The following is a 17130-nucleotide window of genomic DNA, read 5'->3' as shown; positions in this document are numbered from 1 at the left end:
TCCTGGTTCTAGGCGTCCTGTTGGCACCGCCATTTTGAGCAGGTCGGATCCATGATCTGACGTAAACCTGGACATCAGTCTGAATAACACAAACGTGTGTGTGTGTGTGTGTGTGTGGTGTGTGTGTGTGTGTGTGTGTGTGGTGTGTGTTGTGTGTGTGTGTGTGTTTGATCCTGATCTGTAATATAAACCAGATGTTCTCCAGTGGACTGCAGCCATCATTCATTATACTATATTTAAATACATCATAATAAATAAATAACTCATATATTTAAATACAGTGCTATGATGTCAGAGTAGGGCTGTATATATAGATATATAAATCTAGATATCTATATATAGATATATAAATCTAGATATCTATATATAGATATATAAATCTAGATATCTATATATAGATATATAAATCTAGATATCTATATATAGATACTTTCCAAATGTAATATATCTTATTGATACTAGTTACTGTAATTTGAGAGTAATTAGTTATATTACTATAGTGCTGTACTGCGTTCCAGTACTTTTGAGGTACTTTCACCTAAACAACAGCAGGAGTTTGACTTCATCAATAAAGTCTCTTCATCCACTTTAATACTTCAGATTACTATAATATTCTGTAGAATTCAAAGTACCTGAAGCTGTAAAATAGAAAGGTACAAGAGGCAAGAAGGAGGATGGAAATACTCTTTAAAGTACCTTACAGTTGTACTGAAGTACTGCGTTGTTGTAAAATGTGTTAAAGCTCTTAGAAGAAATTCATGTTCAGATTAAAACTAAAGTTGTCTAAAGAATATTATATATATATATATATATACATACTATATATATATACTGTATATATATATAGTATGATATATATATATAAAATTATATACATACTATATATATATACTGTATATATATATAGTATGTATATAATAATATATATATATACTGTATATATATATACTTATATATATATAGTAGTATTATATATAAATATATATATACTATACTATATATATATACAGTATATATATATAGTATATATATATATATATATTATATAACTATATATATATACTGTATATATATATAGTATGTATATATATATAAATATATATATACATACTATATATATATACTGTATATATATATAGTATGTATATATATAATATATATATACTGTATATATATATATAGTATATATATAGTATGTATTATATATAATATATATACATACTATATATATACTGTATATATATATATATGTATATATATATATATATAATAATATTATTATATATACATACTATATATATATACTGTATATATATATATATATACTATATATATATATACTGTGTATATATATATATATACACACTGTATATATATATAGTATGTATATATATATATACAGTATATATATATAGTATGTATATATAATATATATTTATATATATTATATATATAACATACTATATATATATACAGTATATATATATAGTATGTATATATATATTTATATATATATACTATATATATATACAGTATATATATACAGTATATATATATTATATATACATACATATATAATATATATACACTATATATATACATACTGTATGTATATATATACAGTATGTATATATACTGTATATATGTATATATATATATACAGTATATACATTATATTTAAATATATTCATAATAATCAGTGTTATAATAAATATTTGTATCAATGTTCACATTCTTGTAATAAAACTCAGATTCAGATATTTCTCTTTCCAGGATTTTATTTCAGTAAAATACACAGTAAATATTCCTGATTTTACTATAATGATGGTACTAATACACACTAATACTGTGTGTATTAGTACCATCATTGAGGGTCCAGAGGTCAGGTGGGTCAGGGGTCAGATGGGTCAGGGGGTCCAGAGGTTAGGTGTGTCAGAGGTCAGATGGGTCAGGGGTCAGATGGGTCAGAGGTCAGGAGGTTCAGAGGTCAGGTGTGTCAAAGGTCAGATGGGTCAGAGGTCAAGTGGGTCAGGGGTCAGAGGTCAGATGGGTCAGGTGTGTCAGAGGTCTGATGGGTCAGAGGTCAGGGGTCAGATGGGTCAGAGGTCAGGGGTCAGAGGTCAGATGGGTCAGGTGTGTCAGAGGTCTGATGGGTCAGAGGTCAGGGGTCATGTGTGTCAGAGGTCAGGTGTGTCAGGGGTCAGAGGTCAGGTTCTCCTGCAGCAGCAGGTCCACCGCCTCCTCCACGTCCTGGACCACGTGATGCGGCTCCAGCAGCTCCAGGTCCAGGACCAGGTCTCTGTGGCCGTGCAGCACCGACTCTGAGACCCGGTTACCGTCGCCGGGGCGATACACACCTGTACACACCTGGGGACAGAGAGGGGGAGAAGTCAATTGCTTTTGGGTTGATGATGTCACTTCCTGTTATGGTGGTTGTTGATGATGTCACTTCCTGTTATGGTGGTTGTTGATGATGTCACTTCCGGTTATGGTGGTTGTTGATGATGTAACTTCCTTTTGTGTGTCTGATGTCACTTCCTGTTGTGTGTGTACGTACCAGGATGTTGTGTGTCTGATGTCACTTCCTGTTGTGTGTGTACGTACCAGGATGTTGTGTGTCTGATGTCACTTCCTGTTGTGTGTGTACGTACCAGGATGTTGTGTGTCGCCAAGATGGCGACCTGTGCAGGCGTCTTATTCTGAGCTCCGAGACTCTGACCGAGTACTATCGTTTTAAAATGACTTTTTGAGACTATATCATCGATAGACGAAGGAGTGGATCTTTGCCCTTGCTTCTTGTAAGTCCATATGCCCGAACTAAAGAACTTTTGCTGGTTAACTTGAGTGAAATACCAACTAGCTTACAAACTGTTAAGTGTTAGCCAAAGTTTTGCTAGCTAAACCAGGACACGTGCGCATTGCGCTGTGAACTAAATGTTTGCTAACAACCAGGACACCCATGCTAAGATGTCAAAGAGAGACGCCAAGAATATGAAAAAAGGAGGCCTGATAATGGACGTGAATGTCGATGATTCATTCTCTGGTTTATGTACACCTCTTCCTGATACTCCCACGAAAAGCCCAATTCCCAAGAAGGTCTGCACTAAAGAAATGGAAACGGTATCAAACGCTGACATCCTGAAAGCCATTAATGGCTTAAATGACCGTTTTTTGAAGTTTGAAGAAATGATAACGAAAAATACAGCCGAGATCATTAAAGTGCAGGAAAATGTGAAAGGGCTGGAATTCCAATGGAAAGGTACGGAGGACACAGTGAAGAAGATGAAAGACGAAATAACAATCCTGAGAGAGAAACTAGAAGAATCGGAGCGGTACAGTAGGAGAGGGAACCTTCGTCTTCTGAATCTTCCAGAAAGCAGCAACGAGGATGTGAGGAAGGAGGTGTTGGAGATTATCGCTGAAATCATCCCAGAGGAAAAGAGTAAGCTTGGATTCATGGTGGACACCGTGCACAGGGTCGGACGCCCGAGAGAGGATAAAAGCCCTCGAGCCACCATCATCCAGTTCACCATGCGCACGTTCAGATATAAAGTGTGGAGAGCCTCCCTCAACGCTGAGGTCATGAAGAGGAGGAACCTCCGGGTGGCCGAGGATTTAACCCAACAGGAGAGACAGTGCAGAAATAAACTGTGGCCCCTTGTGAAGCAAGCGCGCGAAGATGGAAAGAAAACTAAATGGCAGGGTCCTGATCAGGATCAGGACCAGGACCAGGACCAGGACCAGCGTTATCCTGCTGTCATCATCAACGCTGTGAGACACACTGCATAACTGCTTATACTTCTGTTAATGTGAGCTACAATGTTGACATTGCTTAACTTGCTAAACTTTCCTTAACGTGAGTCAAATTACTCAAGTTAAATTCATTACCCATCGTTATGGGTTATTTTGTTTCCCTTATACATAATTAAAAGGGCAATATGTTCACTCCAATAGTTAAACATTTTAGGGGTTTTAGGTCCTCGTGTTCAGAGCTTTCCACCCGACGGTAAGCTAATCTCTGATAGTTTCTATCTCAGAGTATTTTTTCCTTTAACTAGTTCCTTTAACCTTAACAGACATCCAGTTCTATCCTTTTTAGTTCGTAATGACAGATTTTTTCAGTTCCTTAAAAATAATATCTTTTAATGTAAGGGGTATTCGTGACAGTACCAAAGGAAATCAATTGTTTTGTTCAGTAGACGAAAAATGCCGATTTGATTTTTTTACAAGAGACTCATTCGGTGGACAGTGATGTGAAATTTTGGAGAACTCAATGGGGTGATACATGTTATTTTGTCACGCATCTCAACACTCTGCAGGTGTCGCTATTCTACTTAATAATTTTAAAGGAGATATAGTTGAATCAGTGATCTCAAATGAGGGCAGATGGATATTCTGGTCTTCAAACTAGACAATTCTTTCTCTATAGTTTGCAATGTATATAACTATAATATACAGCTCTGGCCAAAACAATGTTTTCTCAACTTAGTATGAAAATTGAATCTTTAAAATCAAATATAAAGATGCTCACTGATTATTGGAGGTGATTATAACGACGCTCCTGATGACCTTGTAGATAGACTTCCTGTCAGATTAGTTCCACGTTCAAGATTCAAAAGCACTGCATATTTGTGAACGACTGGCAGTTATAGATGTTTGGCGGTTTTTAAATCCTGACATTAACGAATTCACATGGAGCAACGTCAGTAGATCCTTACAGTCTAGAATTGATCTATGGCTTATATCTCCTTCTTGTATGCAATATGTATCAGAATCCTCACATGGTTATGCCCCATTTTCTGATCATAAATTAATTTCAATCCATCTAGCGGGAACAAAACAACAAAATGGTAGTAGGCCCTTACGGGGTTATTGGAAACTGAATAATAATTTATTAAAAGATGATGAGTTTTGTAACTTAGTAAAACAAGCAGCCATTAGTATATTTAGTAATAATGAAGGCAATTGCATACAAAATTGGGAATATTTCAAATTTAAAATCAGAGAAATAGCTATTAAGAGAAGTAAAGTAATTAAAAAAAGTGCCACAGCTAAAGAAATACACCTCATGGATACGTTAAACATGTTAATGACTAAGGAGAATCTTTCAGAGGAAGAGGAAATAACATTGAAGAAATGAAAGGAGGAAGTGGATCGTATGTATGTTGAAATGGCTAAAGGGGCAAAATGGTTGGAACAAGGGGAAAGGAATTCAAGTTATTTTTGTGCTTTAGAGAAGCGAATTCGCAAGAGGAATAATTTGACTACTCTTAAAATTAACGATAATATCACCTCTAACTCTTTAGAAATTTCAAAATATGTTGGTACATTTTATAGCAATATATATATATATAAGTCAAATATTCAACTCGGTGAATGTGATGAATTCATTGAGTCAATTAAAGCATGTACACCAACAATATCTGAACAATTTAAATTGGATTGTGAACGTCCCATTACTAAATTGGAAATTTCAGAGGCTGTCGGGTCAATGAAAAAAGGGAAATCTCCTGGTAACGACGGACTTTCAGTTGAATTTTATTTACATTTTTGGGAAATTATTGAAAATCCTCTATTTGATCTATTTAAAGAATGCACTCTAAAAAAGGAAATGTCCACAAGTATGAAGCAAGGCTTAATATGTCTTCTCCCTAAACCTGAGAAAGATCACTTATTGATAGAAAACTGGAGACCTATTACGCTCTTAAATATTGACTATAAAATGGTATCATTGATTTTTGCCAAACGGTTAAAAAGAGGTCTTCATGAGATAATAAATGAAACGCAGACTGGTTTTATGTCTGATCGTCACATCAGCTCCAATATAAGACTTGTTCTAGACCTGCTGGACTATTCTGATAACATCCATTCTGATGCATTAATAGTATTTCTTGATTTTTATAAAGCATTTGATACGGTAGAACACTATTTTTTATTCAATGCACTTAAGATTTTTGGTTTTGGACCAAATTTTATATCTGCTGTCGAAATGTTTTACAAAAATATCGACAGTTCTGTGATTTTATATCCAAACACCACAAAAAGATTTCCGGTAATGCGATCTGTTCGCCGAGGCTGCCCTCTTTCTCCGTTCTTGTTCCTGCTGGTGGTCGAATTATTGTCATTACACATTCGACTTAATCCTATTATTAAAGGTTTATCTATTTTTGGTAAGGAGATCAGAGTAACTCAGCTAGCGGATGATACAGCTCTCTTTTTAAGCGACAAACATCAGATTGCATACGCTATATTCCTAATTGACCCATTCTCGGCTGCTTCGGGTTTAACACTCAATAAATCTAAATGTGAAATTTTATGTCTGTATCAGACTGAAGAGGAAAAACTGTTTGATATTCCTGTTAAAAAATGTATAAAATATTTAGGTATTCATATTTGCAAAGACTATATGGAACGTCAGCATCTTAATTTTTCATCCAAATTGAAGAAGACTAAGACTATACTGAACATGTGGCTTCAAAGAGACATCTCTATTTTGGGAAGGATTCTTTTGACTAAAGCAGAAGGGATTTCCAGATTTGTCTACGCTGCCCTCTCTCTCAATGTCCACCATTCAACTTGTAAAGACATAAATACTATGTTTACCAATTTTGTATGGAAAAACAGGCACCACCATTTAAAAGAAGCAGTGCTCTCTGGCTCTAAGGATGAAGGTGGATTTGAACTTTTGGACTTTTCGGACTTAAATCACACCTTCAAGGTGAAATGGTTGAAGGAATGTTTAAGAGCACCAGAGTCATTATGGAACTTTATTCCCAATAACGTGTTTCATGATGTAGGAGGTCTGACATTTTTGTTGAATTGTAACTACAATATTACAAGATTGCCTTTAAAAATGTCTAATTTTTATCAACAAGCTCTGTTGGCATGGAAGCTGTGTCATTCTCACAACTTTTCTCCACACAAAGCCATCTTGTGGAATAATGAATGCATCACTAAGAGGAACAAGTCACTGTATCTGCAACAATGGATTGATAGAGGTATTATATTCATAAAGGATCTATTTGATTGTAATAGCCGATTATTAAACTATGAATCCGTTCTCAGAGAGAAGTCATTCCCAATAACTTTTAAAGAATATAATTCAGTTTTCAAATCTATCCCTAATGGCGTATTAGAGTTAATGAAAAGTTACAAAATACAAAATGAAGTCCCTGATTTTAAATTTACTCTTTTTATATAAATAGTATGAATGTTATGAGCAAGAATTGTACCAATAAACACATTAGAAAATGTTTTGGGACTCTCACTTTAACAATATTAACTGGCATAGGGCGCGGCTTGTTCCTTTTAGATTTTGCATCTCAAACAAAATAAGAGAATTACATTTGAAAATATTACACAATATATATCCTACCAGCTTATTTATATCAAAATTCATGCCAATTGACAAGTGTTGTAGTTTTTGTAAATCCGAACAAGAATCGTTAATTCATCTTTTTTATGGTTGTTCTTTTAGTATCGAAGTCTGGAAAAGTTTAGAAAATTATATATTGTCTAAAACATCACATAAAATCATACTGGAAGGGAAACACATTATTACACTATTTGATTATAAAGATAGAAATATTTGTAATATTGTTAATCTCTTTATCTTATTAGGGAAGTTTCACATCCACAAATCGAAGTTTTCCAATTCTAAACCTTGTTTTAAACTTTTCCAAATTGAAATTGACACATATATTGAATCTATTAATTTAATTACTAATAAAAAGCTAGATTTATCTTTGATATATACTCCAATCTATTTAACTAATTACTTGTTTTTGCATTTCATACACCTTTGTAAATCTGTCACACTTATTTTTATTTATTTATTTTTTATTTATTTTGTTTATTTACTACTGTCCACCTCATAATCTTATTTACTATGTACTTTTTTTATCAATATTGTTTTAACTCTCATGTAAGTTGCAACTCACTCTTTTATATATTCTTAATTTTTCTGAAAAAAAAAAAAAAGACTGTATATACATTGTTAATATTAACGGTCTATGTGTAAAACTCTACTTTCTTAAACTGTCATAGTTTGAACTGCGATGTCTGAATGTTTGTAATGTTGTTTGTTAATAAAAAAAAAAAAAAAAAAAAAAAAAAAAAAAAAAAAAAAGGATGTTGTGTGTCTGATGTCACTTCCTGTTGTGTGTGTACGTACCAGGATGTTGTGTGTCTGATGTCACTTCCTGTTGTGTGTGTACGTACCAGGATGTTGTGTGTCTGATGTCACTTCCTGTTGTGTGTGTACGTACCAGGATGTTGTGTGTCTGATGTCACTTCCTGTTGTGTGTGTACGTACCAGGATGTTGTGTGTCTGATGTCACTTCCTGTTGAGTGTGTACGTACCAGGATGTTGTGTTGCTGATGTCACTTCCTGTTGTGTGTGTACGTACCAGGATGTTGTGTTGCTGATGTCACTTCCTGTTGTGTGTGTACGTACCAGGATGGAGCGGCACTGAGCGGTGGCAGACACTAGCCCCTCCCCCTCCTCTGATGGCACCGCCATCGTCACCTGACTGCCCGTTGCCTGGGCAACCAGCTTGGGGGCGGTAGTCATGGCAGCGTCCTGCTGACTCAGGTAGCGGTCGTACAGGTTAGCTCCGTAGACGTCCGTCATCAGGTTGTCGCTAGGCAACAAGGACAAGGGTCGGTTACAAGACGCTGTTGTCTGTCAGAAGACATGAAACTACGTCATAAAAACTACGTAATAAAAACTACGTCATAAAAACTACGTTATAAAAACTACGTCATAAAAGCTACGTCATAAAAACTACGTCATAAAAACTACGTAATATCTGTAGAAAATGACGTCAAAAACAAAACATTAAAAACAAGAGTTTAAAGAAGCGTCAAAATGTTTTTCAAAGCGTGTTAAAGAGTGTTTACAGATACTAAATGTACTGCAGATACTACATGTACTGCAGATACTACATGTACTGCAGATACTACATGTACTGCAGATACTACATGTACTGCAGATACTACATGTACTACATGTACTACAGGTACAACAGATACTGCAGGTACTGCAGTACTTCCGGTTCCGTTACCCGATGGCGTAGATGGTGCGTGGCGCGCGGCCGTGGTTCTGCAGCCTCAGCTGGCGCTCGGCGTAGCGGTACGTCAGCAGGCTCGGCTTCCCCAGCAGCGCCTCGTACTGCAGCTCTCGACCCGTCAGCTTCCTGTAGACCGCCTCCAGACACAGGAGGAACATCCCATGACCAAACCTGCAGTAACACAGGAGGAACATCCCATAACCTGCAGTAACACAGGAGGAACATCCCATGACCAAACCTGCAGTAACACAGGAGGAACATCCCATAACCTGCAGTAACACAGGAGGAACATCCCATGACCAAACCTGCAGTAACACAGGAGGAACATCCCATAACCTGCAGTAACACAGGAGGAACATCCCATGACCAAACCTGCAGTAACACAGGAGGAACATCCCATAACCTGCACTAACACAGGAGAGACATCCCATGACCAAACCTGCAGTAACACAGGAGGAACATCCCATGACCAAACCTGCAGTAACACAGGAGGAACATCCCATAACCTGCAGTAACACAGGAGAGACATCCCATGACCAAACCTGCAGTAACACAGGAGGGACATCCCATAACCTGCAGTAACACTGGAGATACATCCCATAACCTGCAGTAACACAGGAGGGACATCCCATGACCAAACCTACAGTAACACAGGAGGAACATCCCATAACCTGCAGTAACACAGGAGAGACATCCCATGACCAAACCTAGAGTAACACAGGAGGGACATCCCATGACCAAACCTAGAGTAACACAGGAGGGACATCCCATGACCAAACCTGCAGTAACACAGGAGGGACATCCCATGACCAAACCTGCAGTAACACAGGAGGAACATCCCATAACCTGCAGTAACACAGGAGGGACATCCCATGACCAAACCTACAGTAACACAGGAGGAACATCCCATAACCTGCAGTAACACAGGAGAGACATCCCATGACCAAACCTGCAGTAACACAGGAGGGACATCCCATGACCAAACCTGCAGTAACACAGGAGGGACATCCCATGACCAAACCTACAGTAACACAGGAGGAACATCCCATAACCTGCAGTAACACAGGAGAGACATCCCATGACCTGAAGTAACACAGGAGAGACATCCCATGACCAAACCTAGAGTAACACAGGAGGGACATCCCATGACCAAACCTACAGTAACACAGGAGGAACATCCCATGACCAAACCTGCAGTAACACAGGAGGAACATCCCATGACCAAACCTGCAGTAACACAGGAGGAACATCCCATGACCAAACCTGCAGTAACACAGGAGGGACATCCCATAACCTGCAGTAACACTGGAGATACATCCCATAACCTACAGTAACACAGGAGGAACATCCCATAACCTACAGTAACACAGGAGGGACATCCCATAACCTACAGTAACACAGGAGGGACATCCCATAACCTGCAGTAACACAGGAGAGACATCCCATAACCTACAGTAACACAGGAGAGACATCCCATAACCAAACCTGCAGTAATACAGGAGGAACATCCCATAACCTACAGTAACACAGGAGGAACATCCCATAACCTACAGTAACACAGGAGGAACATCCCATAACCTGCAGTAACACAGGAGGAACATCCCATAACCTACAGTAACACAGGAGAGACATCCCATAACCTGCAATAACACAGGAGGAACATCCCATGACCAAACCTGCAGTAACACAGGAGGAACATCCCATAACCTACAGTAACACAGGAGATACATCCCATAACCTGCAGTAACACAGGAGATACATCCCATAACCTGCAGTAACACAGGAGATACATCCCATAATCTACAGTAACACAGGAGGAACATCCCATAACCTACAGTAACACAGGAGATACATCCCATAACCTACAGTAACACAGGAGATACATCCCATAACCTGCAGTAACACAGGAGGGACATCCCATGACCAAACCTGCAGTAACACAGGAGGAACATCCCATAACCTGCAGTAACACAGGAGGGACATCCCATGACCAAACCTACAGTAACACAGGAGGGACATCCCATGACCAAACCTACAGTAACACAGGAGAGACATCCCATGACCAAACCTGCAGTAACACAGGAGGGACATCCCATGACCAAACCTGCAGTAACACAGGAGGGACATCCCATGACCAAACCTACAGTAACACAGGAGGAACATCCCATAACCTGCAGTAACACAGGAGAGACATCCCATGACCTGAAGTAACACAGGAGAGACATCCCATGACCAAACCTAGAGTAACACAGGAGGGACATCCCATGACCAAACCTACAGTAACACAGGAGGAACATCCCATGACCAACCTGCAGTAACACAGGAGAACATCCCATGACCAAACCTGCAGTAACACAGGAGGAACATCCCATGACCAAACCTGCAGTAACACAGGAGGGACATCCCATAACCTGCAGTAACACTGGAGATACATCCCATAACCTACAGTAACACAGGAGGAACATCCCATAACCTACAGTAACACAGGAGGGACATCCCATAACCTACAGTAACACAGGAGGGACATCCCATAACCTGCAGTAACACAGGAGAGACATCCCATAACCTACAGTAACACAGGAGAGACATCCCATAACCTGCAGTAACACAGGAGGAACATCCCATGACCAAACCTGCAGTAATACAGGAGGAACATCCCATAACCTACAGTAACACAGGAGGAACATCCCATAACCTACAGTAACACAGGAGGAACATCCCATAACCTGCAGTAACACAGGAGGAACATCCCATAACCTACAGTAACACAGGAGAGACATCCCATAACCTGCAATAACACAGGAGGAACATCCCATGACCAAACCTGCAGTAACACAGGAGGAACATCCCATAACCTACAGTAACACAGGAGATACATCCCATAACCTGCAGTAACACAGGAGATACATCCCATAACCTGCAGTAACACAGGAGATACATCCCATAATCTACAGTAACACAGGAGGAACATCCCATAACCTACAGTAACACAGGAGATACATCCCATAACCTACAGTAACACAGGAGATACATCCCATAACCTGCAGTAACACAGGAGGAACATCCCATAACCTGCAGTAACACAGGAGGAACATCCCATAACCTACAGTAACACAGGAGATACATCCCATAACCTGCAGTAACACAGGAGATACATCCCATTACCTGCAGTAACACAGGAGATACATCCCATAACCTGCAGTAACACAGGAGATACATCCCATAACCTGCAGTAACACAGGAGAGACATCCCATAAACTGCAGTAACACAGGAGGGACATCCCATAACCTACAGTAACACAGGAGGAACATCCCATAACCTACAGTAACACAGGAGGAACATCCCATAACCTGCAGTAACACAGGAGGAACATCCCATAACCTGCAGTAACACAGGAGATACATCCCATAACCTGCAGTAACACAGGAGATACATCCCATAACCTGCAGTAACACAGGAGATACATCCCATAACCTACAGTAACACAGGAGGAACATCCCATAACCTACAGTAACACTGGAGATACATCCCATAACCTACAGTAACACAGGAGATACATCCCATAACCTGCAGTAACACAGGAGATACATCCCATAACCTGCAGTAACACAGGAGGAACATCCCATAACCTGCAGTAACACAGGAGGAACATCCCATGACCAAACCTGCAGTAACACAGGAGGAACATCCCATAACCTGCACTAACACAGGAGAGACATCCCATGACCAAACCTGCAGTAACACAGGAGGAACATCCCATGACCAAACCTGCAGTAACACAGGAGGAACATCCCATAACCTGCAGTAACACAGGAGAGACATCCCATGACCAAACCTGCAGTAACACAGGAGGGACATCCCATAACCTGCAGTAACACTGGAGATACATCCCATAACCTGCAGTAACACAGGAGGGACATCCCATGACCAAACCTACAGTAACACAGGAGGAACATCCCATAACCTGCAGTAACACAGGAGAGACATCCCATGACCAAACCTAGAGTAACACAGGAGGGACATCCCATGACCAAACCTGCAGTAACACAGGAGGGACATCCCATGACCAAACCTGCAGTAACACAGGAGGAACATCCCATAACCTGCAGTAACACAGGAGGGACATCCCATGACCAAACCTACAGTAACACAGGAGGAACATCCCATAACCTGCAGTAACACAGGAGAGACATCCCATGACCAAACCTGCAGTAACACAGGAGGGACATCCCATGACCAAACCTGCAGTAACACAGGAGGGACATCCCATGACCAAACCTACAGTAACACAGGAGGAACATCCCATAACCTGCAGTAACACAGGAGAGACATCCCATGACCTGAAGTAACACAGGAGAGACATCCCATGACCAAACCTAGAGTAACACAGGAGGGACATCCCATGACCAAACCTACAGTAACACAGGAGGAACATCCCATAACCTGCAGTAACACAGGAGGAACATCCCATGACCAAACCTGCAGTAACACAGGAGGAACATCCCATGACCAAACCTGCAGTAACACAGGAGGGACATCCCATAACCTGCAGTAACACTGGAGATACATCCCATAACCTACAGTAACACAGGAGGAACATCCCATAACCTACAGTAACACAGGAGGGACATCCCATAACCTACAGTAACACAGGAGGACATCCCATAACCTGCAGTAACACAGGAGAGACATCCCATAACCTACAGTAACACAGGAGAGACATCCCATGACCTGCAGTAACACAGGAGGAACATCCCATGACCAAACCTGCAGTAATACAGGAGGAACATCCCATAACCTACAGTAACACAGGAGGAACATCCCATAACCTACAGTAACACAGGAGGAACATCCCATAACCTGCAGTAACACAGGAGGAACATCCCATAACCTACAGTAACACAGGAGAGACATCCCATAACCTGCAATAACACAGGAGGAACATCCCATGACCAAACCTGCAGTAACACAGGAGGAACATCCCATAACCTACAGTAACACAGGAGATACATCCCATAACCTGCAGTAACACAGGAGATACATCCCATAACCTGCAGTAACACAGGAGATACATCCCATAATCTACAGTAACACAGGAGGAACATCCCATAACCTACAGTAACACAGGAGATACATCCCATAACCTACAGTAACACAGGAGATACATCCCATAACCTGCAGTAACACAGGAGGAACATCCCATAACCTGCAGTAACACAGGAGGAACATCCCATAACCTACAGTAACACAGGAGATACATCCCATAACCTGCAGTAACACAGGAGATACATCCCATTACCTGCAGTAACACAGGAGATACATCCCATAACCTGCAGTAACACAGGAGATACATCCCATAACCTGCAGTAACACAGGAGAGACATCCCATAAACTGCAGTAACACAGGAGGGACATCCCATAACCTACAGTAACACAGGAGGAACATCCCATAACCTACAGTAACACAGGAGGAACATCCCATAACCTGCAGTAACACAGGAGGAACATCCCATAACCTGCAGTAACACAGGAGATACATCCCATAACCTGCAGTAACACAGGAGATACATCCCATAACCTGCAGTAACACAGGAGATACATCCCATAACCTACAGTAACACAGGAGGAACATCCCATAACCTACAGTAACACTGGAGATACATCCCATAACCTACAGTAACACAGGAGATACATCCCATAACCTGCAGTAACACAGGAGATACATCCCATAACCTGCAGTAACACAGGAGGAACATCCCATAACCTGCAGTAACACAGGAGGAACATCCCATAACCTACAGTAACACAGGAGATACATCCCATAACCTGCAGTAACACAGGAGATACATCCCATAACCTACAGTAACACAGGAGGAACATCCCATAACCTACAGTAACACAGGAGATACATCCCATAACCTGCAGTAACACAGGAGATACATCCCATAACCTGCAGTAACACAGGAGATACATCCCATAACCTGCAGTAACACAGGAGATACATCCCATAACCTGCAGTAACACAGGAGGAACATCCCATAACCTACAGTAACACAGGAGGAACATCCCATAACCTAGAGTAACACAGGAGGAACATCCCATAACCTAGAGTAACACAGGAGAGACATCCCATAACCTACAGTAACACAGGAGAGACATCCCATGACCTAGAGTAACACAGGAGGGACATCCCATAACCTACAATAACACAGGAGGAACATCCCATAACCTAGAGTAACACAGGAGGAACATCCCATAACCTAGAGTAACACAGGAGAGACATCCCATAACCTACAGTAACACAGGAGGGACATCCCATAACCTAGAGTAACACAGGAGGGACATCCCATAACCTAGAGTAACACATGAGGGACATCCCATAACCTAGAGTAACACAGGAGGAACATCCCATAACCTAGAGTAACACAAGAGGAACATCCCATAACCTAGAGTAACACATGAGGAACATCCCATAACCTAGAGTAACACATGAGGAACATCCCATAACCTACAGTAACACAAGAGGAACATCCCATAACCTGCAGTAACACAGGAGGGACATCCCATAACCTACAGTAACACAAGAGGAACATCCCATAACCTACAGTAACACAGGAGGAACATCCCATAACCTACAGTAACACAAGAGGAACATCCCATAACCTACAGTAACACAGGAGGAACATCCCATAACCTACAGTAACACAGGAGGAACATCCCATAACCTACAGTAACACAGGAGGAACATCCCATAACCTGCAGTAACACAGGAGAGACATCCCATAACCTACAGTAACACAGGAGGAACATCCCATAACCTACAGTAACACAAGAGGAACATCCCATAACCTACAGTAACACAGGAGGAACATCCCATAACCTACAGTAACACAGGAGGAACATCCCATAACCTACAGTAACACAAGAGGAACATCCCATAACCTACAGTAACACAAGAGGAACATCCCATAACCTACAGTAACACAGGAGGGACATCCCATAACCTACAGTAACACAAGAGGGACATCCCAAAACCTACAGTAACACAAGAGGAACATCCCATAACCTACAGTAACACAGGAGGGACATCCCATAACCTACAGTAACACAGGAGGAACATCCCATAACCTACAGTAACACAGGAGGGACATCCCATAACCTGCAGTAACACAAGAGGAACATCCCATAACCTACAGTAACACAAGAGGAACATCCCATAACCTACAGTAACACAAGAGGGACGATTAATATTAATTTAATTATTCGGGCCCATTATTCATCGCCACCTTCCTGTGGTTGTTACCGTGGAGACGGCGCCTCCGCCATCCACATGAGGTCGAGGTTGCAGGCGAGGACGGGCAGCTGCGCCGCGGCCGGAGCGTGCACGCCAGCCGGACTCCCATTGGTCAGCAGCACATCAATCAGCAGCTGCAGGTTGGTCTCCCATCTGATTGGCTCTCCGAACAGGATGATCGCTACGGCAACGCATGCAGTCAGTGAGAAACAGTGACAGCTTTTCATTTTAAAGAACATGGACTCAGTGAAACATCACGTCTCTGGGTTAAATGCATTAAAAGAGACTTTAGTATCAATAGACAGTGTTTCTAGTTACCTTCGATTTGGGGAAACGTCGGCAGAGGAGACGACTGAAACACAAAACACAGATTACTAGGACCCCCCCCTCCAAATCCAGACCTGGATCCAGACCTGGATCCAGCAGGGGGCTGTTAGACCCAGAGCAACGGAATCTGACTCAACTGGATATGGGAATGTGCAGTTGGATGACAATAAGGTCTAGGTCCAAGTCTAGGTCTAGGTCTAAGTCTAAGTATAGGTCTAAGTCTAGGTCCAGGTCTAAGTATAGTTCTAGGTCTAAGTATAGGTCTAGGTCTAAGTCTAAGTCTAATTATAGGTCCAAGTCTAAATCGGAGTCTAAGTTTAAGTCTAACCCTAGGTGTTGGTCTACGTCTAAGTTAGGGTTAGAGAGAGAGAGAGGGAGAGAGAGGGTTGGAGGGCAGCAGGGTGGAGATCTCTCTCTTTATGTCTATATATGCACAG

General features: G+C 40.8%; 1 protein-coding gene across 1 annotated transcript in view; it reads right to left on the bottom strand.

Annotated features, from left to right (window-relative positions):
* Nucleotides 1-2070: 2070 nt before the first annotated feature.
* Nucleotides 2071-17130, bottom strand: part of LOC116679285 (haloacid dehalogenase-like hydrolase domain-containing 5) — a 17356-nt gene continuing 2296 nt past the window's right edge. Inside the window, exons 4-8 of the mRNA XM_032508964.1 lie at nt 16685-16718; nt 16376-16547; nt 9066-9242; nt 8456-8642; nt 2071-2367 (exon numbers count right to left, since the gene is read on the bottom strand). Coding sequence (XP_032364855.1) covers nt 2194-2367; nt 8456-8642; nt 9066-9242; nt 16376-16547; nt 16685-16718 — 744 coding nt within the window. The 3' untranslated portion in view covers nt 2071-2193. The remainder of the gene's footprint in view (nt 2368-8455; nt 8643-9065; nt 9243-16375; nt 16548-16684; nt 16719-17130) is intronic.

This window comes from Etheostoma spectabile, unplaced genomic scaffold (assembly GCF_008692095.1).
Source record: "Etheostoma spectabile isolate EspeVRDwgs_2016 unplaced genomic scaffold, UIUC_Espe_1.0 scaffold00010130, whole genome shotgun sequence".
In the NCBI taxonomy this organism is placed as follows: Eukaryota; Metazoa; Chordata; class Actinopteri; order Perciformes; family Percidae; genus Etheostoma; species Etheostoma spectabile.
This window is presented reverse-complemented; position numbering and strand designations above follow the sequence as displayed.